The 10,782-nt window shown below is 42.3% G+C and overlaps 1 protein-coding gene across 1 annotated transcript in view; it reads left to right on the top strand.

Annotated features, from left to right (window-relative positions):
• The first annotated feature begins 1,134 nt into the window (after nucleotides 1-1,134).
• Nucleotides 1,135-10,782, top strand: part of LOC139406227 (IQ motif and SEC7 domain-containing protein 3-like) — a 47,531-nt gene continuing 37,883 nt past the window's right edge. The window contains exon 1 of the mRNA XM_071148717.1: nucleotides 1,135-1,972. Coding sequence (XP_071004818.1) covers nucleotides 1,449-1,972 — 524 coding nt within the window. The 5' untranslated portion in view covers nucleotides 1,135-1,448. The remainder of the gene's footprint in view (nucleotides 1,973-10,782) is intronic.

Below are 10,782 nucleotides of genomic sequence, written 5' to 3'. Positions count from 1 at the left end.
TGTACTGTAATATAGAATTACAGTAGCTAACTGTTTAAGGTTTGCTGTAAATGTACAGCAATTTGTTAGTGTACTACATTGGTGCCAGAAATGGGATGTGTGTGGGTTGATAGTGACTGGGTCACAGATAATTATTGCAGGGCAGATTGGCAAGGGAATGGGCACGTGGGTAAGTGTGTGTTATATCACAGAGAAGTGTCCTTTCATCTTTCATCTTGTCTGCTGCTGCACCATGGAAACTATCAGGGATACAGGATTTTCTTTCGCTCTCGCAACTCCCCATCACACACATACCTGAAATATTATTATCATGAGCAAACGAATAGGAGACAGGCCAAACACACACATACATGACTGTAATCAAGCAGCCGCATGGCAACAGCGCAGTCAGTAGGGGGTAACCATGGCAACAGTCAGTTCTTGGCTACCATAGCAACAACATAGCACTGGATTACAAACACCAGCTTGATTTCATTCAACTTTGTCCAGGTGACCTATTTGAACCATTAGGCCTTCCAATTATGACCTAGAGACAGACACAACTACAAACAACCACATACAGATCTTTCTCTCTCTCGCTCTCTCTCAATTCAATTCAATTCAAAGGGCTTTATTGGCATGGGAGAAATATGTTTACATTGCCAAATCAAGTGAAATAGATAATAAACAAAAGTGAAATAAACAATCAAGAATGAATAGCAAACATTACACTTACAAGTTTCACAGGAATAGACACATTTGAAATGTCATATTAAGGCTATGTACAGTGTTATAATGATGTGCAAATAGTTACAGTACAAAAGGGAAAATAATTAAACATAAATATGGGTTTTCTCTCTGTGTGTATGTGTGTGTGTGTGTGTGTGTGTGTGGAGGGGGGGGGGGTGCGTGAGTGCTTGCGTGTGTGAAGGGCTATAGTGCACAGACAGAGCATGTGTTGCATAATTCTGAAATACAGTAAATAACTCATAGATACAGAGAGGCGTGTTAAACACGCTAGGCTGAGTGTGTGCGCGTGCGCATTCATGTGTGATGACGCCACACTCCCCCGCCCAACTCGCTTTGCGTCGCATCTGGATCTGAAAACTGTAATCAGCAGCAGCAATCAGCAGCACAGCCGTATCAGTGGCCGCAAGGGAGAAGAGGAGAATCTCATCACGGGAAGACGGGAAGGTGTACCTCTACATCTGATCATCATATCTCTTTTTTTTCCTGTCTCTCTCTTGCTTTTTTTCCGTTTGAACGGAATAGTCTCTTCTCTTACACCTGATCATCTCTCACAGAAACAGAATAGGTTTAAAAACAGAAGAGAAGAGTAACGTTACAACGAAGGGAGGGACTAATGGAGGCATAAAAAGCAAAGGAGAAGAGAGGAGAAATTTACCTCTCCCCTAGACTACACTCGATAATCTCAATATCGCTCTCCTTTGCGCTATCTCTCTCTGGTCATGGCGTTGCAGGGGACCAGCCTGCTAGAGAACCCGGTCCAGGCAATTCTGTACCTTAGAGAACTGACCACTATAGTTCAGAACCAGCAGAGCCTCATCCAGACACAGCGCCTGCGCATTGATGAACTGGACCGGCGCGTGGACGAGCTGCTCGGGGAGAACAGGAATCTGCGCGAGGCAAGAGTACAACATCATTATCATCATCACCCGGACTCCAACAGGAACCTTCATCATCCTCAGCACCAACATCCAGACACACAACCTCATGACACCGGGTCTCTGCCTGCCCAGCCTCCGCCTGAGATCCACCCGGACCAAGAAAAGCCGCCTCCACAACCCGCTAATCCGGAGGACATGCAGTTGGTACCGGCCCAGCCGCAGTCAACGAGCCCTCCGCCAAGCGAGGCCGGCCCGGGCAAGGGGGAGGACGGCAGGACCAGCCCGGGCTCCCACACCCTGGTTCCCCTAGCTCCCCTCACTCCTACCACTCTCTGCCGCTCGGTGGGTCTTGCCAATCAATCAGAGTGAGTCCATTTACTATCTTTTATCAACGCGAATGTGATAACGTGTGTGTGTACTGCAAAAAAACAAAGCAAAAACGAGTTGTTTCAACTAATTACTATTAAGTAACTGGTTCCACAGACTTTTGTTTTGTTTACGTAAAACTTAAATTAAACACTGAGTCTCAAATAGCCACCTGTCCCTTTTAATAGCCAGGCAATATTACACATTACAGCAAATAAACACCCTTTCAAATAAACGCGGGGTCTAAATGAATGATTTAGGAGGTTACCATGAATTGTTTTAGGTTTAATGTTTGACTTGTTACATAAAAAAATGCAGTAATGACTCGAAAAAATGATGGCAATCATCCGTTTTTATTGTCAGCAAGAAACTGCTAGCCATCTGCTAACAGCTGAAAACTGCTTATTTTTTATATTTTTCTTTACATTATGGCAGACTACACCTGTTGGTGTATTGCCGCCACCTACTATACAGGGTATTGAAACAAAAAAAGATTACATTTGGGGAAGAAGGGGGGGACCCGAAATACTGTATTACAAAAATAAATCAAACAACCATCCCACTCCTTCAGTCACCTCTCTACATAGGCTCAGGTGCCTGGGAGGACGGAGCATTCATCAACATAATTCCTTGTAATCCCTCTGCAGAAAAATCTCTTAGTCCCAAAAAACGCTCAGCCGCACTCACAATGATACCTATTTTCTTCGATTTCCTCTCTGTTTGCGCTGTGCAGTTGATAACCAAAGTAATAAACGCTACAATGTCCACCTTCTTAATATGGAACATGTCAGGATTCCTCTGTTGACAAGGAACATCATCTTGTGTCTCAACTCCTACTACCATTACTTCTTCAACTTCACTCCTTTCTTCCACGTTTCTCAACGTCTATGGAAAGGAGACATTCTGGACAGCCCTTATTCTTGTCACTTCCTTCTGCTTAGAACTCCTAGCTAACTGGCAAGCACAAGAACAATCAACAACTTGTTGAGTACAGACCCCCAGAAATCGTCCGATCGCCTTCGCGAAAGTAAAAACAGCAAAAAATGCATAGTCAAAGAGGAGAATAATTATTCTGTCTAATAGGCGCCTGTTTTGTTCAGTGATTTAACCTTTTTGGGATAGGGGGCAGCATTTTCACTTTTGGATGAATAGCGTGCCCAGAGTGAACTGCCTCCTACTCTGTTCCAGATGCTAATATATGCATATTATTATTAGTTTTGGATAGAATACACTCTGAAGTTTCTAAAACTGCTTGAATGATGTCTGAGTATAACATAACTCATATGGCAGGCGAAAACCTGAGAAAAATCCAACCAGGAAGTGGGAAATCTGAAGTTTGTAGTTTTTCAAAGCTTGGTCTGCCGAGTACACAGTGTCTATGGAGTCAAGTTGCACTTCCTATGGCTTCCACTAGATGTCAACCGTCTTTAGAAACATGTTTCAGGCTTCTGCTATAAAGGAGGGGGGAATGGGAGCTGAATGAGTCATGGGTCTGGCAGAGTGTCTCAGGCTAGTGACGTGTGCACCCGACAGAGTTAGCTCTCGTTCCAGTGTTTTTCTTCAGACAATGAAATTCTCCGGTTGGAACCTTATTGATGATTTATGTTAAAAACATCCTAAAGATTGATTCCATACATCGTTTGACTTGTTTCTACGACCTGTAACGGAACTTTTCAAGTTTTTGTTTGGACGAAGTGCTCGCGCCTCATGAAGATGGATTACTGGGCTGAACACGCTAACAACAAGTGGCTATTTGGACATAAATGATGGACTTTATAGAACAAATCAGTCATTTATTGTCGAACTGGGATTCCTGGGAGTGCCTTCTGATGAAGATCATCAAAGGTAAGTGAATATTTATAGTGTTATTTTTAACTTCTGTTGACTCCAACACGGCAGATATTTCTTTGGCTGGATTGGGCTCTGAGCGCCGTTCTGAGATTATGCTTTTTCCGTAAAGTTTTTAAGAAATCTGACAGAGCGGTTGCATTAAGGAGAAGTCTATCTTTAATTCTGTGAATAACAGAATTATCAATGTTTATTATGAGTATTTCTGCAAAATCACCAGATGTTTTGGAATCAAAACATTACTGCACGAAACTGAGATTTTTGGATATAAATATGCACTTTATCGAACAAAACATACATGTATTGTGTAACATGATGTCCTATGAGTGTCATCTGATGAAGATCATCAAAGGTTAGTGATTCATTTTTATCTATATTTCTGCTTTTTGTGACTCCTATCTTTGGCTGGAAAAATGGTTGTGTGTTTTTTTGACTTGGTGGTGACCTAACATATGTTGTGTTTTCACTGTAAAGCATTTTTGAAATCGGACAGGATGGGTAGATTAACAAGAAGTTTATCTTTCATTTGCTGTATTGGACTTGTTAATGTGTGAGAGTTACATATTTCCCAAAAATATTTTTTAATTTCGCTCTCTGCCTTTTCAGCGGAATGTTGTCGAGGGGTTCCGCCTGCCCTAGAAAGGTTCATAAAATAAACGGCACGATATTAATTGAAGTTTTAAAATAAATGAGTTAGTCCAAATATAGCTCAAACTTGAGAAAACGTAGGCAAAAATTCAGTTAACTTAAAATGATTTTTGCTGACTTTTTTTTCATATTTATTCAACTTGAAATTATTATTTGGCCATCTTACCTAAAAAAAAAAAGCCGTGGAACTAGTTACAACAGGGGAGAACGACCGACCCCTCAGATTGAAGCCAAGGCAGTTGATGGCCGACCGCGGTTCTGCAGGAATTTCCATGGCTTCAATGAGAGTGGGCATTGTTTCTCCCCTGATTTGAACCTCTTGTTTCATGGCATTCTGAGCTTCCTGCTACTCCACCGTGTCTGTTTCAATTTTCAGTTAATCTGACTATTCTCTCATCATTGATTTGATTTACTTATTTCAGCAATTGTAGGTTTTAATGTATAGTTGTCTAATGTTTGTGGTGCATATTTAATGTTTCTCCTTAATCACTATGATAAATGCAATCGTGTTTCTCTTTTAACAGAGTTGAGATATACTTTGAAGTGCAAAGTGTAGCAATACGGGTAAATCAGTTATTGACACAGACATGGTGGCTTAGCAGGAAGACTGGAATGCTGTAACCCAAGAGGTTGTGAGTTCAAGTCCCAGGTGAAGAAATGTTGAGTATATTTGTAAGTACGGTGTCCAGTAGAGGTCAGTGGTTGAAAGTAGCTTGGAATTGAAGAAAGCACTGGAACCATGGTGAAAATCTGTGGGATCTCATATTTTGGAACACATGGTTTGAAAAAGCATGTGATCAAATGAAGCTTCGGACATCATTGATGATTTACTTGTGATACACGCATCGGCACACTGCTTCAGAGCTAGCTGCTTAGCGATTTGTGACATATGGAGCTCTGGTATCAAACGTAACATCACTATTAATTACTGTATAAATGAACATGCACAATGTAATCGTGTGTCAAATATGTAAATTGAAAACATTGTATGTTAAAAGCACTCTGTGTGTGTAAATAGTTCCACAGCCTTTAAGGTAAGTAATGATTTCCAAATAATGATTTCTAGTTGAATGAACATATGAGACAATTTGAGCAACCATATCATTTTAAGTTGACTGAATTTTTGCCTACAGTATGTCAAATCCAATAATACAATTTGTGTCACATGCTTTGTAAACAACATGTGTAGACTTACAGTGAAATGCTTACTTCTGGGCCCTTCCCAACAATGCAGAGAGAGAAAAAAGACATAATATAAAAAATAATAACACGATGTAACGGTCGTTGGAATAACTGGACCAAGGCGCAGCGTCCGTAGAGTTCCACATGTTTATTTAAATGAAACTCACAGAAAACAATAAAGCGCAAAACGAAATGTGAACCTATGCAGTGCTCACAAGCAATAATACATAAACAAGATCCCACAAAAACCCAGTGGGAAAAGGCTACCTAAATATGATCCCCAATCAGAGACAACGATAGAAAGCTGCCTCTGATTGGCAACCAAACCAGGCCAACATAAAAAAAACTAGAGTACCCACCCTAGTCACACCCTCACCTAACCAAAATAGGGAATAAAAAGGCTCTCTAAATTCAGGGCGTGACACACGAGGAATAAATACATAATGATTAATGATAACTTGGCTATTAAGTGCCTTCAGAAAGTATTCACACCCTTCACTTTTTCCACATTTTGTTGTGTTACAAAGTGGGATTCAAATCGACTGAACCAGGTTTTCTTCTAGGATTTTGCCAGTGCTTAGATCTATTCTGTTAATTTTTATCATAAAAAAACTCCATAGTCCTTGCCGAAGATAAGAATACCCATAACATGATATTAAAAGTTGGATATGTGTTGTTGGATTTGCCCCAAACATAACGGTTTAGGACCTCAAGTTAATTTCTTTGCCAATTTTTTACAGTTTTACTTTATTGCCATGTGAACAGGCTGCATGGTTTGGAATATTTTTTTATTCCGTACAAGCTTTCTTCTTTTCACTCTGTCATTAGTATTGTGGAGTAACTACAATGCTGTTAATCCATCCTCAGTTTTGTCCTACCACAGCCGTTAAACCCCTTTTAAAGTCATCATGGGCCTCATGGTGAAATCCCTGAGCGGTTTCCTTCCTCTCCGTCAACTGAGTTAGGAAAGACGCCTGAATCTTTGTAGTGACTTAGTGTATTGATACACCATCCAAAGTGTAATTAATAACTTCACCATGCTCAAAGAGATATTCAATGTTTGCTTTTTTTTTTTTACCCATCTACCAATAGTTGCTCTTCTTTGCTAGGCATTGGAAAACCTCCCTGGTCTTTTTAGTTGAATGTTAAACACTATTATTGCACACAGAGTGAGGCCATGCAACATATTATGTGACTTGTTAAGGAAAACTTTACTTCAAAACTTATTTAAGCTTGCCATAACAAAGGGGTTGAACACTATTGACTCAAGACATTTCAGCTTTACATTTTTTATTAATTTGTACAAATGTCAAAAACATAATTTGACAGTGACACAACATCTCAATGTAATCCATTTTAAATTCAGTCTGTAACACAACAAAATGTGGAAGAAGTCAAAGGGTGTGAATACTTTTATAGGCAATGTATTATCCAACCACTGGACGCAGATGTCAATTCAACATCTATTCCACATTGGTTCAATGTAATTTTCTTGAAATGACGTGGAAACAACGTTGATTCAAACAGTGTGTGCCTAGTCGGCAGGACCTTGTTCAGCCACCACTTCGAGAAACATAGGACATAACAGTTCTTCAAGTCCCGTTGGTAGGATAGTCTCGAACGGTGCTCGTCCAGTTTGTTCTCTAGTTATTATACGTTTGCCAATAGAACGGAGGGTAGAGGCAGTTTATTTACTCGCCGTCGTAGTCTCATCAGGGAGACCGCTCTTTTTTTCTCTTTTGCACCGTCTCTTCCTCTTTCGAGTCACAGGGATTTGTGCCTGGTCTGGAATGAGCAGTACATCTACAGCTGCTGACTCGTTGAAGTAGAAATCTTCATCCAAATTGAGGTTCGTGATTGCTGTTCTGACGTCCAGAAGCTGTTTTTGGTCAAACGTTTAGTTTTTTTTTGCAACACTTGGACTAAAGAGTTGAGTAAACTAAAAAAAGGCAGTGGAATCAGTTACTTAATAATAATTAGTTGAAAACACCAGATAATTTTTTACAGTGCGTGTGTGTGTGCCAACTTCAATTTCAACTCGAGTAGACCCATAGGGTACCAGGTTGTAAGATGTAGGCCTGCCTGCTTTCCTGATGATTTTGGCTGGTACAATGGTAGGATCATCATGAGTGTGATGTGGATAATTTAAAGTAGCAGATTATTTGCATAGAGAGACCAAAACATAGGAGATTATATAACACACAGCTGTGTGTGTGTGTGTGTCTGTTTGGGTCTGTGTATGTGTTTGTTTGGAGGGATATTGCTCAAATGCATGCTACACCCTTGGCAAAGAAACACTGCTTTAAAACCTGGTTGAGGGGTGAGGTTTAAATGTCAGACTGTTGTTGGATAGAATACAACTCTACTGTTGTAGCTGTGTAGGTTACTGTTACAGCTGTTGTAGACCTACTGTAGTTGGTTTAGCTGCAGCTCAGCTCTACTGTTATAGCTTTAGTGGCCATGTCCATGGTTCTGAATCCATTTGAATTAAACCCTGTGTGTGTGTGTGTGTGTGTGTGTGTGTGTGTGTGTGTGTGTGTGTGTGTGTGTGTGTGTGTGTGTGTGTGTGTGTGTGTGTGTGTGTGATCTGATTAGGAGTGAAATCCCAACAGGACTGCTGATTATGCTCTCTGGGACTCCTCTCCCACTGAGGACAAGAACAGAGTAGAAGAGATAAAGAGGGAAGAGAGGAGGGGAGATTGATGATGTTTAACTGTGAGGAAGAACCAGGGTTCCATGAGGCTGTTGGACCTGTGGACTGTTACTGATATTTAGACTTTGGAACCATTGAGGAATTGGCACACGGGATATACAGGAACTACAGTAGAAAATATCCAATTAGGTTAAGTCAAACATTTTTATTCTTGCAATTATAGTTATTGTTCAGAGCTCTCTCCTACTCCTTCTCTCATTTTCTCTCCCTTCAACCGCTACATCTCTCCATATGATTGACAATACTCTCACATTACATAGTGCACAAACTGCAAATGTGGGGGGATGACGTGGAAGAGGCACACTATATAACATACAGTACACACTAAAATAGTGTGTGTGTGTGTGAGTACGTGGGTACGTGGGTCTGCTTATTTCTCCCCCCGCCTCCTTCCAGCTGGTCCACATGTATCTGGCCCGCTTAGCCCTTAGAGCAAACTGTAATCAGTTACTCTCAGGACAGAGAGAGAAATAGAGATGAGAGGGGGAAAGAGAGAGAGTAACTGTCCGCTCCTGGATAATTTATAACATGTTAGAGTGTCTAGGCTAGGGCTAGGGGAGAGAGAGACTGAGTGAGAGAGAAGGAGAGAGAGAAGAGGGAGATGTGTAGTGTTAAAATATTAACCTGCTCTCTGTGTTAGAGATGTTACAGCATTTGTGTGTGTTGTACAGACAGAGAGGTGACCTTGCTATGGCCAACACAGACAGAAAGAGAACTCCACTGTTACCTGAGATAAAGCTCTGGGTTGGTCCTATGAGCGTTTTTAACCAGCTGGGTTTGAATTCTTCCTGTAACGGAGTTCCTACCTTGACGTTGTTTTGACAATATTTGGCATGACAACAAACATGATTTGCCACTGGTCTTATAAAAGCTAGAATGACTTTGTATGCGGATGATTCCACACTCTACATGTCAGTACCCAAAGCCAGCTCACTGAAATTCTAAATAAGGAGTTATATTCAGTATCACAAACGGGTGAATAATAATAAACTGGTCTTAAATACATCAAACTAAAAACATTGTATTTGGTTCAAAACTTTCACTAAGACCTACACCTCAACTGGAGTTATGTATAAATTATGTGACCATTGAGGAAGTCGAGGAAGCTAAACTCCTATGTATAACATTGGATGATAAATTATCTTGGTCAAGTCATATTGACAGAGTTGTTGTGAAGATGGGGAGTGGGTATGTCTGTTCTAAAAAGATGATCTGTGTTTTTGACACAAAAATCATCTGTACTAGTTGTTCAGGCTCTGGTCTTGTCCCATCTTGATTACTGTAATATGGTCAAGTGCAGCAAAGAAAGACCTAGCAAAGCTGCAGCTGGCTCAAAACAGAGCAGCACACATTGTCCTTAACTGCACCTTGTTGGTGATTTTTCGTTGTATGTATTGGTGCTTTGTATGTTATGGTGTGCGGCTTTGTACCCACTTTCTTTATTTTATATATGTTGGTTTTCAGAGTTTGTGAGCATTTATTAAAATACTCTGTTTATACCAAGTTCCTTCTCCTGCGCCTGACTTCCCTGCCACCAGCACGCACCCCATTACAGAATCACTGACCCTTCTATGGAGTCAGCAGGAGAAGGTAAGGCCATAGAGGTAGAGGAGCGCGTCCAGGAGCATGCAGTAATACTTTACCATCTTGGTGCCGCCATGGACCGCATTGTCCAGACAATGGACCTCTGAGAGAGACAGGGAGTTCTTCCAGCGCCTCCACCAGCACAACCGGGGTCTCCCCTGAGCGCCCCTTTCCCGCCTGAGCCCAGTGGGATCCGTCTCTCCTTGCCACAGGAGTACAACGGGAGTGCTGCCAACTGCCAGGGTTTCCTCCTTCAATTAAACCTCTATCTGGCCACGGTCCATTCAGCTCCATCGGACTGTGAGAGGGTGTCCGCCCTCGTCTCGAGCCTCACCGGGAAAGCCCTGGAGTGGGCCAACACCGTATGGAGAGAAGGAGATGCGGCGTTGGACCAGTTTGAGGAGTTCACCCGCCGTTTCCGGGCAGTCTTTGACCACCCACCCGAGGGTAGAGCGGTGGGTGAGCACCTCTACCATCTGAGGCAGGAGACAAGGAGCACCCATGTTTTCGCCCTGGAGTTTAGGACCCTGGCTGCCGGCACGGGTTGGAACAACAGGGCCCTGATCGATCATTACCGCTGCAGTCTACGCGAGGACGTCCATCGGGAGCTGGCCTGCAGAGACACCACCCTCTCGTTTGACCAGCTGGTGGACCTGTCCATCCGGCTGGACAACCTGCTGGCTACTCGCAGACGTTCAGATCAGGGTCTGGTGGTTCCATCCTCCCGCACCCAGTCTCCAATCCCCACCAACGGGCAGGGAGACCGGAGGGGGTTCCCGCTCGTGCACTATCTGTTGTGCCGGGTGGGTTCCTCTGGGAATCGGGGGCAGCAGG

The sequence above is a fragment of the Oncorhynchus clarkii genome, chromosome 1 (assembly GCF_045791955.1).
Source record: "Oncorhynchus clarkii lewisi isolate Uvic-CL-2024 chromosome 1, UVic_Ocla_1.0, whole genome shotgun sequence".
NCBI lineage: Eukaryota > Metazoa > Chordata > Actinopteri > Salmoniformes > Salmonidae > Oncorhynchus > Oncorhynchus clarkii.
This window is presented reverse-complemented; position numbering and strand designations above follow the sequence as displayed.